General features: G+C 45.3%; 1 protein-coding gene across 4 annotated transcripts in view; it reads right to left on the minus strand.

Moving 5' to 3' along the window:
* FYCO1 (FYVE and coiled-coil domain autophagy adaptor 1) overlaps nucleotides 1–15,820 on the minus strand; it is a 733,597-nt gene that overhangs the window by 609,451 nt on the left and 108,326 nt on the right. For all 4 annotated transcript variants that reach the window (XM_069216428.1, XM_069216419.1, XM_069216401.1 and 1 more), the window contains exon 5: nucleotides 10,656–10,762. In XM_069216428.1, the coding sequence (XP_069072529.1) occupies nucleotides 10,656–10,762 (107 nt within the window). The remainder of the gene's footprint in view (nucleotides 1–10,655; nucleotides 10,763–15,820) is intronic.

Below are 15,820 nucleotides of genomic sequence, written 5' to 3' on the forward strand. Positions count from 1 at the left end.
CCTGTATATTATCAGCAATTGTTCTCACTACACAATAACTCGAAAGTCATTCAGTATCGCTTTGTCATATTGTATTGCAAAGATTAAGCCCCTCTATGGATTGCAACAGACTCTGATAAAATCTGCAGGCTGTATGGCCACAATGTGGAGTCAACTTTTCAATTTCTCTGCGTTTGCCACAACTACTACAGTTACAAAGACCTTAGCTGAGATAGTTTTTCTAACTCTGAACATTCAAACATGTCCTCAAGCATTAACTGCATGACTTAATGGAGATAATCTTCAAATGAATTGTAGATTAGTTACATTTATGACTGCAGCTGAGGAGGTTTTCAATTTATTGATGTAATTTTGATCGCTAAAAGCAGGGCCACGTATTTTTATGGCATTACTTAATTATTTTGTCATTTTTTAGACATGTTAACACTGTCAGGGCATTGGTTGCACCTCCATAGTACCAGTTTAACACCCACATATAACATTAAGGAACATAAACAACCTTTACAAAGGGCTCTACATTGTGCAATAACACATACTGCTTGATTTTTACAAACTGTTTGAGCTAGAAACAATTTTGTTTTGTTAAAATCTGCTGATTATGCAGCAGATGATGGATTATGTGGCAAATGCGGCAAACCTACAATTATGTGGAAAAACGATGCGGCCGCACAATTGCATAATTTCAGTGGCCCTGCCTAAAGGTCCTTTTCCGTAACATGGCTAACTTTAATTGTTCATTTTGCACAATTTCTAAACATTTGTTATGATTTTAAGTAATCAAATACTATTTTCATGAATAACAGTAGTAGTTTTGTGGATAAGTATAGTATAGTGCATTTTTTTTAAATGTGTTCATGTATGCTAATAATAAATGTAATTCATTCATTGTTACAGTCTTTAAAAAAGAACTGTATGCATAAGAAACACATATTTGCCAGGCAACAATATCAGAAAGGAAAATGTTTTTAGAACGTGATAAATAAAAATATATTTTTGGACCATATTACGAGGAAAAGCAGATGCATTTTCTACTAAGTGTAAAGCAATGAGATATATTTTCATCAGGAGAAAGCAGTTAGAGTTCCAACCAAGGAACTGAAGTTTCCGGGGTTTCAGGTGAACACTTCATAGTCAATACTAAAGTTACCAAGTTACCAACTGGAAAGAAAGAACCGCATCAGCATTATGAAACTCAATCGGCACCATATCCATTCGAAGTAGTGCCTCCCTCTGAAGTTGCAGGATCCGGAGACTTTATATGTGACATTTATTTCAAGTATTAGTAAGCATGCTGGGCAGGAGACTTTCTGGTAACTGCAAGGCATTTTGTTAACATCGGGGCACGAACAGTGAATAACATCGCTAAATGTGGAAAGCCAGCCTTCATATTAAATTAAATTGGAGGAAAAATGTGTACAGCAAAAAATTTTGAAAAGCGTGAAGAATGAGAGAAGGAAATGGATATTTTTGTGCAAGCACGTACCTCCATCAGGACATAGAAACATTGTGAAGGAATAGTATAATTCATCATACTAATAGAGACATTCCTGGTAACTGTAAGGCAATTTGTTAACATCGGGGCACGAATAGTGAGCAACATCGCCATACGTGATAAGTTATCCTTCATATCAAATTAAATGGGAGGGAAAATGTGTGCAGGAAACATTTTGGAAAAGCGTGAAGAATGAGAGAAGCAAATGGACATTTTTGTGCAAGCACGTACCTCCATTAGGATACAAAAACATTGTGAAGGAACAGCATAATTCATCATACTAACAGTGACATTTATTTTTGCTTAACGAAATATGATTGCCACAGTGTTCCCAGGTGTGTGATATACGTGGACTCAAAATCCCATAATGCCCAGCACCAATTAAGCAGACGCAAACCACCTGGAAGAAGACTTATTAGTTGAAAAGCGTCGTGGTGTCTGTTTGGAAGCTTTCGCATCGTGATTATAAAAACAGATTTCAGTCTCCGGGAGTGCAGTGTCTTCTTTGATAAGTATTTCAAGGGGTTTTGGTCTGAATCCTAACACAGCACCAGCAGATGGGCACGTCGCTATAAAGAGACCAAGCTTCAGTGTTTGTAAATTTAAGTATTTGTGCAGAATGGTGAAGGTGATAAGGCTTAAAAGGCCACAATGGTTCAAGTATAGTTCTATTTGAGATGTCAGAGCAGTGGTCAGATTGTTGCAGAGGCAGCCAGGTAACAAGTTTCTTTCCTTGAAACAAGTGAGCTGGAAAATGACAACCTCCCTGTGTTTGCTATATTGCAGAAGAGTCTCAGATACATGTGCGTTGGAGGTGTATAACAGTATTTATGGTCCAGATGGAAAATTATTAAAGGTTTAAAGGAGAATGAAGACTATAAGTGACAGTATTTTCACCCTCATTTTGATGAATTTGAAACGTTGTGTGTTGTTAATTCTTTGCAGGATAAGGAGAGAAGAATGTTGGAAATTAGACGGAATGGTGAAGCACAGTTGTTCATTTCTTATGTGAAACCATACACAAGGGTAACATCGGCTTCAATTATGCGGTGGGTGAAAAAAGTGAGGCATGGCTCATTCTGAGAGGTTACATGCCGGGCAAAGTTTGTGGGATGAGGGAAGAACTGAGGATAAATTAAAGGAAGTGGGTTGGTCAAATGCAGGATTTTTTTCATATTATTATTTAAGGCCAGGTGAGAATGTGGCACGGACAGCATTAAGGGACTTTGAGCATGCATAATTCTAGACTCTAGTCTTGTCATAACATGATAATTCTCAAAGGCTTTGCAAAAGGAGAATCTGGATGTCAATACAGGTACAGATGATAGCATTATCTCTACTAGAACATCCTTTATTAAAGTTTGGATAGGCAGAAAAGAACGAAAGGAAGGGGTTCAGGAGATTAAATTAAGCGATAATGAATAGAGTGCAAGAGAAGTTAAAAGAAAGGCATGACGGAGTAAGGATGGTAGCAATGGTATTATTATGTTGTTTTTGCCAGAGAATCAATAGAAAGAAGGAAAAGGAGAAGACCTAACTTTGGAGAACAGTGAAATGTCAAACTACGGAGAATGAAGAGGAGACTGAAAGCTTAAGAATTATGTTTTGTGGGGCGTGGTTTGCCTCAGGCGAAGATGGCTGCCACCTAAGTGAGCTCTGCGGCTCTGCAATTAAAACTCCTGAAATCCGGACATAATCCGGCGACATCCTGCCCTAGGACAAAGGGCTCATGAAACTAAGCACGTGGCTGATGTATGTGGCCCTGGGAAAATCAAAAACGGCCCTGTGGACCCCCGCCGCGAGAATAGGTGAACTGCACCTGGGGAGTGGAGCGGAGTGAGCTTCTGGGCCCCAGGGTGTGTGTGTGCGGCCGACAGAGGGTTTCTGAGCGGCGAGAGTGGATGTAGGGCCTCGGGCCCGTGACTGGCTGAGCAGCCACGGGGGCCAACGGCGAGGACTCGCCCCAGAAGTGCAGTAAGGAGGACGAGGCCCGGGGCGAAAGCCGGCTTGAGCGAGCTGGGGCAGAGGACCACGTGGCTACAGACAGCCTCCTGTGTGGGACTGCCGGGTGTCTGGGCCCTGGGGACGGGTTCTGCAGCAATAGGGAATCCTGGGTCCTGAGGCTGGTGAGCTGAAGAAGGCAGCAAGTGTGCACTGTGAAGGCCCAGAACGGATGGATGCATGATGGCGGGCGGCCCCAAGGCCTTGTCGGTGTCTCGGAACCGGAAAAGCCTGTAGGTGGAAGGAGCAAAATGAGGAACACAGCCTGGCCACCAAGAGCGAGTAGTAAGAGGGCCCAGGCAACCGATAGTGGGGGCTACTGAGGGCAGGCAAAGAGGAGGACAAGTCGGGAGCGGAGACAGAAGGGAGTGCTGTGATTCTGCCTCCTCGCCCTGGTGCCAATGATGGGCTCTTTCAGCAGTGGATGACTTGCGCAGAGAGGGAGGCCAGAAGTCCTACAAACCGGGCCGACTAAGGAAGTTCAAACAGGAGAGCAAGTGGAGGGGCCCGTGAGAGCAGATCTACCAGTGGAGTCGGAAAGACGCAGGATGCAAATAGAATTGATGCAGAGAGGGAAGGCAGAGGCTTGCTTTGCCACATATCATGGTGAAACCCAAGGCCACCAGCAAACGAACAAAATGGACAAATATGCAATCACCAAACAGGCTCAATTTCATCGGGGAAAGATTCAACTGGATTAGGGACATAGGAACCTTCACTGGGAGTTTAATGGCAGCAATCTCAGATCTTAAGTCCACTTTGGAGCCCAAGCTGGATGCAGTGACGGCGGATGTCTCCCTCCTGAGCGCGGATCTACAGAAGATGGTAGACAAGGTGCCCACAACAGAATTCGACATACAGACACTTAGGTCGACCTCCAAGAGCCTGGAAGAACAAATGCGAACCCTGACTGCGCAGCAAGCAACAATGGCGGCCAGGCTGCAGGACCAGGAAGGCCGCGCAAGACGAAATAATATCAGGGTAGTCAGGGTCCCAGAAGGAGCAGAGAGGGCAAGTGTGGACCTATTTCTTGAAGATCTTTTATTGAAAACCCCTTGCCCCAGGAGACTATCAAACTTTTTCTCTGTGGAAAGGGCACACCGGGCACCAGTGCCACCTCCGAGACCAGAGGCTCCTCCACAAACGATCATTGCCAGAATTTTTAACCACAAGGATCGCAATGCCATTCTATAGGCGTCTCACACCCACGGGGACTTGCACTACGAAAATGTGATCATTAGTTTTTTTCCGGACTATACACTTCAAGTTCAGAAACAACACCTTAGCTTTGACGAAGTTAAAAAAGCACTGCGTGCCATGGAACTTAAATATATCATGCTCTTTCCAGCAAAGCTCAGAGTGATAGTGGAGGGCAAATCCTCGTATTTTACCTAGCCAGTGGATGCATGGGGCTGGATCGAAGGCTGGCATCAGGGAGGCTGGTGAACCCATGAGAAAGGGAAAGATGTATGCTTGAGAACTCAGCAGCAAGCTGGCTTTTCCGGACTGCCCCAAGACCACGGCGATCCGAAGGAAACACAAAGGGGAGAACCATAAGACTAAGATACTGAATGACAGTGGCAGTACGTTGCAAAAATAATCTGACTGATCAAATCAACAAGACAGATTAATCCAGCAGCCGTTCAGCATGTCTGAGTGGAGTCAGCCAACCCTTAACCCATTTAATGTTACAGTTGGGGCGACAGGCAAGTTGGGAGGGTGGGCACTTCTGAGCCTCATATGCAGGGTAGCAGGGTGGAGGGGGGATCTAGTTGGGAAGATGGGGGATTAGTCATTCCACAATAGTTAATGCTTATTAACAGACAGCTCAGGGAGTTGGTACTCAGGAGAAGAGAGGAAACCTTGATAGGGAGGTTTGGGAGGGAGATCAGTCTAAAGGGGCCAATGGTCTTGAGTTGCAAAGGTATTGGATCCACCATGACGACCACTATGGCTTTGCCACTAAAGGTCATGACATCGATCATAAATGGCCACTGCAACAAAATTAAACGCACTTTAGTCCTACAGTATATCAACATACATACACTAGACTTTGTCTTCATACAGGAAACCCATCTGAAGGGTAATCACCATAAAGCCTTGGGCACAATGGGGTACCTCATGTTGGCACACACCGGCTTTACTGCCGCTTCGAGGGGAGTGGGAATCTTACTGAGAAAGGCAAAGCCGTCTATTCCTGGTCCCATCAGTACTGATCCCCTGGGCAGGTTTGTGGCCCAATCCGGAACCTGGCACGGGTGAGCCCTTAATTTGTGTTCCATATACATCCCCCCTCAACTACATTCGGATACCTTTCCAGCCCCTGGGACACTACTACTGCTGCAGTTGCCCCCGGGGATTTTAATCTAAGGGGGGGGGGGACATGAATGATACTATGGACCCAACATCTGACCGTTAAACTCAGATGGGAGGGGCTAGGGGAGATACCATATTGAAATCCTTCACAGACACAATGGGTCTAACAGACTTGTGGAGAGCCCAAAACCCCGTGCAAAGCAATATACCTCTTTGTCTGCATCTCATAAAAGCTTCTCACACCTACATTATTTCTTCACCCATCATTCATGTGTAGGTAGTTTCCAGGGAACAACCCATTTGGTGCAAGGCATTTCCGATCATTCTCCTGTTGAGGTTACATAGAGGGGGAACACGAGGGGCAAAACACTGATACCCAGACTAGATCCATGTTGGTTAAGAGATGAGGGCTTCTCTGAAAAGATATGTGAAGGAGCAGACAGATACTTCTCTGAAAACTATGGGACAGTAAACTCGGCTAGTACACTCTGGGAGGCATTCAAGACGGTGCTCAGGGGGCAGGCCCAGGCCTTGATCGGTGCCACACAAAAAGAGCGGGATAGTAAATATGCAGCACTGGAGGGGGAGGTTTCCGACTTGGAGGTGGCGGCACTTAAGGGGGCAAGGGGTTAATTGACCGCAACACTGTCAAAGGCTCCAACTTAAACAAAAAGAAATGCAGGACCTGGGGACTGATGAGGCACAAGCCCATGAGCGAGTCACACAAAGGTGGATCTATGAAGTTGGAGATAAGGCAAATAAACTATTAGCATGGCTAGAAAAAAGAGATAGTAGCAGGAATTGGATTGCAGAAATCTGTGACGAGGGGGGGAGTAAGGCACTCCGCAAGTGAAGATATAGCAGAGGCCTTTGCCACCTATTATGAACGTATATACTCTTCCCAGACTACCACTACCCGAGAGGACTGTGAGGAGCTACTGCGGGTCCTCCATATGGAGGAGTTGTCAGGTACCAACAGGGAGCTGTTAGACCAGGAATTGACAGTGGATGAAGTACAACAGGCCTTGGGAGAGATTGCATCAGGGAAGGTGGTGGGCCCTAGTGGACTCCCGTTGGAGCTCTTTAAGGACATGAGAGACACTGTGCTCCCCACATGTTGGAAATGTTTCAGGCAGCTAGGAAAGAGGGAGTACTAACGGGGGACCGAGACTCACCACCATAGTGGTCCTACATAAAGAAGGCATGCCCCCAAAGTCCTGTGGCTCATATCATTTGATACGGCACTCGCCGCACCAACTTATGGTGAAAAACTTTCAAAACTTTATTCAAATTCGTGCTAATGACTGCATTTACCATGATGCCTTGGGGTCACAAATGCTGGAATGGAAGACAGGGTGCTCCCCATTTTGACTGTTGTAATTAAGGCTCCCGTGAGCCTCTGAGCTGACGAGCTCGGGTGAAGCACCTGTGCGCCTTCTTGAGTGGTACTTAAACCTGTGAATACTTTCAAGGCGGCATTTCAAGCAACCCTGCCAGCTACACGTTGCTCTTCGCTGATGACGGCCAAATAGCCAGAAACACGTGTCCGAAGATACGGCACTCGCCGCACCAACTTATGGTGAAAAACTTTCAAAACTTTATTCAAATTCGTGCTAATGACTGCATTTACCATGATGCCTTGGGGTCACAAATGCTGGAATGGAAGACAGGGTGCTCCCCATTTTGACTGTTGGCTCATATCATCCCAACTCCCTTCTGAACCCGAAGTCAAGGTTTTAGCAAAGGATTTGGTTAATAGATGTGTCCCCACGTGGCCAAACTAATACATAAGGATCAAACTGGCTTTATGCCACACAAAAGCACTAGGTTAAATCTAAGATGCCTATATGGGATCTTACATACTACAGGGGTCCCGGGGGTGGAAGAGGCAGCGGTACGCTCACTGGATGCCAGGATGTTCTTGGACAGTATTAAATGGCCCTATGTCCACGCTGTTTTAGCCAGGATGGTGTTTGGTCCCAGATTTTGTGCTTGGGTCCATCTGCTATACATAGGCCCGTCAGGGTAAATGGGATAGTGTCCCACCCATTTGTGCACCATAGGCAGGGTTGCCTACTGTCACCATGGTTATTTGCCCTTGCATTAGAACTGCTGGCCACATGGATAGGACAGGACCCCCTGGTGTGGGGGTATACCTGGAGGAAACTAGTGGAATCACGGATATCCTTATACACCAATGATATTCTCTTATACATCACAAGGCCTCACCAGTCCATAGATAGGCTACTGCATATTTTCCACCTCTTTGGCACCTACTCCAGGTTTCGAAAAAACTGGGACAAGTCCCTGGTCTTCCCTCTGACAGCCGGGGGACATCTCCCTGCCAGTGCGGTGCTTGGCCCCAGTGAGTACCGAAGAGTTTTCATATTTGGGAATTTTCGTGACAAGGGACCCAACAGAGTTCCTCAAGAAGAACCTATATCCTCAACTGGACCGGCTTGGAGCGGATGTCCTGCATTGGCAGAGGCTCCCCGTCTCCTATTTAAAATTATGTCCCTGCCTCGCCTGCTTCATGTAATCCAAAATACCCCATTTAAGGTCCCTCCTGAATACTTTACAAAGATCAATAGCGAGATACGTAGGCTCCTGTGGTGGGGAGGACGTCCACGTATATCCCTATGATTATATGAGGGAGGTCTGGTGATCCCTAATATGCAGGCATACTACTAAGTGGCCGACCTTCTCTCGGTGGGTGACTGGGTGTATGCAGACGCAGGGGAACCTGCCTACAGAATAGACAGGGAGTCAATAGGGGCAGGAGGTACCCCTCAGTGCTGTACTCCTGGGGAGAAGAGAGCCTGCTCCCACCGCACACAGAAGCTGTGGTGAGGGCGTGGAGAGAGGCCACTAAATACTTGGGCTGGGATGGTAAATTGACGGAGGAGACTCAACTTTGGTGTGGTGTCCAGCTATGCGAACTTCGTACACTAAAGGGCTTCCGTAGCTGGGGGTTACTCGGTATTGATAAACTCTGAGACGTCTGGAGGGGGTGCTCACTGGTCGTTCTGGTTGACCCCTGAATATGAACTAGGAACCTCTGAGACTTTTAAATACATCCAACTGGGTCACACACTTGAGAAGCACCTACATGTAGGGTAACAAATTCCCGACTTCTCCCTGTTGGAGGACCACCTACTAATAGACTCCATGTCGGAAAAATCAATTTCTCTAATCTATAAAAAACTGATGAATAACTCACTCGACACCGGGTAATCACGCTGAGAAGCATGGGAGCGAGATGTAGGGCGAATCGAGGATGATGACTGGCAAGACGCCCTTAGGAGCCCAAGAGAGGTGGCAATCCTGGCAAGTTTCCGCCTCGTGCAATTGCGAATACTTCACAGGTCATATTTTTCTAGAACTTTCCTGCACCGCATGGGACATGGGGAATCAGACTTATGCCAAAGGGGATGTGGTGAGGTGGGGACATTCTTTCATATTTTGTGGGACTGTCCGGTGATACAGTAGTTTTGGGGGAAAATAGTACACATTATGACCCAGGTAAAGCAGCTCACGGTTCCTCGGGAGCACAGATGGCTGATACTCCAGATCTCGGGAGAGGAGACCTGGCCGAGACATCAAAAGTCTTGGCTGATACTAGCGGCGGGTGTAGCCAAACAAGATACTGCCCGATCCTGGGGGGGCATCGTAGCCCCCAGAAGTCCAAATCTGGGAGAGAAGTATGGACTGGTGCCACTGTGCAGAACAGGTGATATACCAAAGCAGGGGTCACGCCTGGAAATTTGACAAGATATGGTTACTATGCGTCAGATATAGAGGTATATAAGGGGTGGGCCTAGAGCAACCAAAAAGAGAGAATGGGAGGGAGGAAACTGTATCGCAAGGGTTCTCACTTTATGCAGGGCCTTAGGGCATAAGAATAGAGGGTTTGACAATTACTGTGATATAATATGTGAACATGATTGTTCCAATGAAAACTGATACCTCCGACCAAGGTGTATGTGTTAACTATATGCGCCAATACTGTACTCCGCTCTGATTTAATAAAAAGATGTTAAAAAAAAAAGAATGATGTTTTGTGATCCAGAATGGGTGAACAACTGTTTTTAAACAGAACCAGGAAGTTATTTTAAGTTTAACAAAAAGTATTCACACACTTACCAAACTAACACTTGAATAGCTATAATTAACACTTTGTTTAATTATTTAATTATACATCAAAATCTTCAAGCTTGGATGATTTAAGCAACCTTTAGTTCGCAGCCCTGTACAGTAGCCTTCACCTTTCAGCTCCTGGTTGCAACTGTCATTCCAATTCAAATCTAATCAACCTCTCAAAGCACTAGATTTCATGAAATCACAACCAAGTAGAATTGCAGCTGAGTGCCATGAGCTAGCAACACCACACGTTTGTAAAGTAGTTAGGTGCTAGCCTCAGTGTTTTTATTGAAGACTGGAATCTCTTTTCAGTAAACCTTTGAGAATTATCATTCTTTGGAGAAGTAAAAACTCTAGGCCACAGAAGCCCACTGTTTTAACCCCCCAAATCTTGTTACTTCCACCAAATAATTAATTTATCTTACTTCCCAAGTGTTTCATGCACTGATATAAAATATTTTGAGACCTCAGGTGTTTTTGTAGGTGAGCCTTTAAAGCTTGATCGCTCAACAGTGTTGCAGCCTGTCTTTTCTTTCCATGATTTCTGTAGCACTGCAGATTTGCCAGTCAGCTGCGAGGAACAGTTGGGTATCTTGTCTAAAATACAAATCATATACTATACAACAGAAAAGTTACTCTGAAAGGCATAACCGATCACAGCGTTTCTCAGTATGTGCTGAGACACAGTAAATAATATGGTAACTACCTGGTCACTTTGGTGTTCATGAAACATTGCTGCAATGTATCAGCCAACCTCTGGTGGACTAAGGAATAGCGCAGGAAAGCTCTGCCTTTACCCAGTGATGTTTTCAGCTGAAAAAGAATTATGGAAAATATGATCAACCTAACTCATCTCCAGCAGTAAACACTAAGATTCATTGTACTATGTATTAGCTGGGACTCTGCACATATCAAATGTTCAATAAACAGTTGAATTTGTATTTGAATATTTAGCAGACCAAGCCTTGTAAAGTAGGGGAAAGGGAGAGATAGAGAGAGAGTGTGCACTAATTAGATTTATGGTTCAGTTACCTTATAGAAACTACAAATATTTGAAACAGGTCAGCTGTGGTCACGAGCACCAACCCCCACACACCATGGTGCACCCCAATTTCATGTTTCCTTTCATTGATGCTTAACACTGGATGCGCTTTTATTTTGCTGGTGATAATAACAATTAGCCAATTGCAGAGTATTTTAGTTTCTACAACAAAACTTTACTATAAGGTTGCTGATCTCCTTGGCTTCTCTATTGATTAAAAATACATGTCTTATGAATGTGTAGCCATTGCACTCTTTTGACTACATACACACACAGAGCCCGACTCAAACTGTGTGAAGTAGTAATAAAGTAGTATTAATTACTTACTAAACAGGGCAATTAAAAAACCTGCTAGTGTAAATCTCTACCTACAACTGTTCTATCTTTTCTATGAAGGAGATCATTGCACATGCAAGTAGACTTCTTAGTAGTGAATGTGGGAGAAAGCAGAGTGAGTGACTGGAAAAAGGGGAATAATTAGTGCTAACTGGGAAGGGTTTAGAAGGGAATAAGGAGGGGGCTAGGGTTAAGGAAGATTTTAGTGAGGAACAGTGAGGGGCAGACACCTACCCACAAAAGAGTAAGCCCATTGATATTCACAAAATGCCCTTTTAAAGTAACCGCATCCTACAAGGACCCACCATAGCAGTAAATAGAAGGGGGGACATGCTAAGCAGCTCTTATATTGCTCAACATCAGCCTAACCGCCAACCTTGTTTATGTTCTCACACTTAGTCACATACCACACCGTAACAGACACTGTCACCACACCACACATAGGGCAAAATGCCCTACACAGCTGGCAACAGCCCCCATAGAAGAGCAGCCTGACCTGGAATGTGAACAGCCTCCTCAACAAAATAAAATGCAGGGCCTTCCTACGCTTGGCAAAACGGACAGGGGTGGACATTCTCCTCCTCCAGAAAACCCACCTTGAGGTGTACATTGTAGATGCCTCATGCAACACGGCTTCAAGATAGTTTATCTCTTTGGATACCATCATGGATCATACAGTGTAGCCAGTCTGATCCAGGCTTGACTCCCACTTGAGGTGAACCAAGTACAACATGACCCAATGAATCACTGTATATCTCTGGCGGGCGGGCACCTTATGGAGGCTGCCTCTGGTCTAATTCTTGGTGAACAGCCCGCTGCCCCTCGGAAAAACATTTCTCACACAACTCAGCAGAACACTCCTTGCAGCTCCCCTGGGTCTCACAATATCCGAAGTTGATTTTAATGGGTTAATGGACATGATGCTCGACCAAATAGGATAACAGCCATGCTCCTTACCCACATTGTCACTCAATGACATGAAGAAACTATCACCAAGAAGCGAGCAGATACACATTTCTTTCAGGGGTACAGGGCACCCTATTTAGCCTGGATTACTTCCTAGTACCTACAACACATATGTCCTCTATTTCAGACATACGAATACATATGTGTGGCCTCTCTGACCATGCCCTCCTGTTGATAGAAATACACTGTGGTGGCTCCAGGACATCCCATAATGATGTGTTAGTGCCTGGTGGCTGACACAATTGGCCTTCTGCAAGACTATAGGAGAGGGAATGACTCACTTCTTCAAACCTAATGAAGGAACATTGAACTCTGCTGCAATCTTATGGGGAGCAGTCGGACTGTGACATGAGGGGCAGTGATATCCACCCAGGCTGAAACAAAAGGAGACAGCAGACCTTGACCAAGTAGCACAGCAGGTAGAGCAAGCATACATAGAACGGGCCTCAGATGAGGCTCTGTATAGACTCCAAAGGGCCAATTTGGCACTTAGCTACAAACCGAGGAGGACAGGAGACTATAGCAAATGTCACAGAGCCACCTCCATGTACATGGCAACCAGATTGGCAAACTTCTCCACTGGCTAAGTCAAGCACCAGACAAACACTGCCAAGTTAGATTCATTCAAGACAATGACAGCATAACACACACATCCCCTGGTGACACTGCGAGCACCTTCGCAAACTACTATTGCTCACTCTCTGCCTATGTGTTTATGGCCCCTACACACTAGAAATACAACTACCTCTTGGCAAGAGGCATATCACAAATCTCAACACCACAATGACTGACCCTAGAAGTGCCAATCATGGCAGAAGATATTGCAACAGCCATCTTTCTCTTCCCCATGGGAAAAGCCCAGGCCCGAATGGCCTTCTAGACAAATTCTTTTGTTGCCAGGTCAACATCCTTACCTCTCCCCCGCTAAACTATATACAGAAGTGCTAGAAGTAGGCCGCCTCCCCTCCGACCTGGGTGAGTCCCTAATAGTGCCCATCCACAAACTAACCACCCCCAACCCCATCTTTGCTAGTCATATAGACCCATATCTCTAATCAAATGCAAAACCAAAATACTTGTGAAGGTGCTGGCGCTGTGCATCTATGAAATACTCCCTTCCCTAGTACAAGCAGACTAAATTTGCTTTACTCCTACATGATCAAAAAGCCGTGATATACGCTGCCTGCACAATGCCCTAGAAAATGCTCACCTACTGTGCTTCCTTCTGGCAGTTATGCTAAAAAAAATCTGATTGTTTATTATGGTACCACCTGTTTGTGGTTCTGTAGCACGAGTTTGGGCCCATGCTTCAGAGCCAACATTCAACCTCTCTGACTGAGCCACGGACACGAGTCAGAACTACTGGAATCAAACTGCAACCATTTGCACTCCAAAGAGGAACACATTATGAATGCTAGCTCTCACCTGTCCAATTTGCAGTGGTAGTAGAACCCCTTGGCCCGGTTGGTTCGGACTGACACACATATAACAGAGTTCCAATGAACCAACACCAGCGAGGACCGGGTACTCCTATACATGCACAACCTCCTGTTATACTTAGGGAATTCCCACACTTACAGACCAATAGTCTTGAGCACCCTGGACCCCCTGGGCGCATTCACACATAACTTGGTCCTCAGAGTCAACTGGGGGAAGACAAAGTTACACCCTATAGGATATTCAGGGGGTATAATGGGATGGGCCAGAGAAGCAGGATTAACAATCATGAGCACTGGCTTCCGATACCCTGGGGTGCATATATGGGCCACAAGATCCCAGACGAGAAATCCAACCTCACACACCTGCTGGTGGCCACACAGGGGACCTCACAAGATGGATGCCACTGCCACTCTTAATTATGGACCAAGCTGAATTGCTCAAAATGATGACCCTTCCCAAATTGCTATCCGTAATTAAAAGACTACCCATACTACATCCCAAAAAAGATCCTAATGTCCCTTCAGTCAGTACTCAATTCCTTGATACAGGCAGGCGGACTACAATGGGAGGCCGTTCAACAAGTGCTGCAAATCCACCTTTGATGGAGGACTAGCAATGGTCGACCTCCTTTCCTACTTCCAGACCTCACACCTGCTCATAATAAAAGACTGGATCTACGGCATATGGGTACCCATCCCCACTTCACTATATACAGGGGACAACTGCTGGCATGGCCCCCACCTACTGACAAAAACAACAATATGAATTTCGAGGACTGTTCTAAGAGACATGGGATGGGAGGGCAAATTGATGCAGAAAACCCACTCTATGGCACAGCACATTACTACTAGAAATCATGGCCCTACTGGGACTCTGAAGGTGGGACACCCTTGGCGTTACCACTTAGGGCCACGTAGTACAAGCACTGACATTAAATCATACATAGACCGCCAAAAGAACTTCGGCCTCACACGCACACAATTTTTTGCAGTACCTACAGCTCTGACACGCCCTTAGACCCTACCTCGCTCCACTCATGTACCTCACAGAATTCAGCCCATTAGAGCTGAAGATCATGATGGGTCCAATTTCCCCACGGTTCGAATATCCAAACTCTATAAATCCATAGTAGTAAACACACCTGACTCCTTCCCACTGCTATGGGAACATTGGGAAACAGATTTAGGTGCCCTGGACGATGGTGAATGGACACTGACCCAAATGGGGCCACAGGAGGTGATAGTGACAGCACACCTCATACAATTCAAATGCCTGCACTGAATATATCTGAGACCCCAGCACCTGTGGCGACTCTACATAATCTCTGACCCCCACTGTCTGTGCTGCAGAATCTCAGTGTGCAACTTAATGCACATTGTTTGGGATTGTACAGTTCTCAAGCCATTCTGGAAAGCAGTGAGAGATACATTAGGAACTGTCTTAGCACACCCACTCACACTAACTCCCAATTGGTGGATGATGAAGTGCTAAACGAAGGTTCATCAAATTGAGGCTAGTGATAGCGAAAATGGGCACTGCACACCTCTGGCGGCAGGAGAGAGCCCCAATAGTGGGTACCTGGATGGCAGAAATGTACTTATGCTGCATATAAGAGAAACCCATACATGAGTCCCAGGGATGCTCATTGAAACAATAAAGAGGATGGGGAGAATAGGAGAGATACCAGGAGGGGGTGGATGGACTCCTTTAGGCACACACCCTGCCAGGGGCTAGTCTGGCCTGACTATACATCTGTATGGGGACCTTCCAGAGGGACTAACTGTGATATCAATGATGTATGGGTAAATTGTATAGTGATCAAGTTGATGCTATATTGCAACAAAAACACAATAAAAAGATTACATGAAAAAAGAGTATTAAATATACTCCAAGTCAGAGCTGGAGTAAGTCCAGCACGACTCAGAGAACCAATAGCATTGCAACACACTCTCATAGAAAATAATGGAGGTAGGGGCTTAAAATAAAAAACGCATACAAAATAATGTTTCATTAAATTATTCAAAGTATTTATGAATATGTATAAAAGTAACTTAATGTTAAAAAAAAATTCTAAATTTAATAACTTT

Source organism: Pleurodeles waltl, chromosome 2_1 (assembly GCF_031143425.1).
Source record: "Pleurodeles waltl isolate 20211129_DDA chromosome 2_1, aPleWal1.hap1.20221129, whole genome shotgun sequence".
NCBI classification, from domain to species: domain Eukaryota; kingdom Metazoa; phylum Chordata; class Amphibia; order Caudata; family Salamandridae; genus Pleurodeles; species Pleurodeles waltl.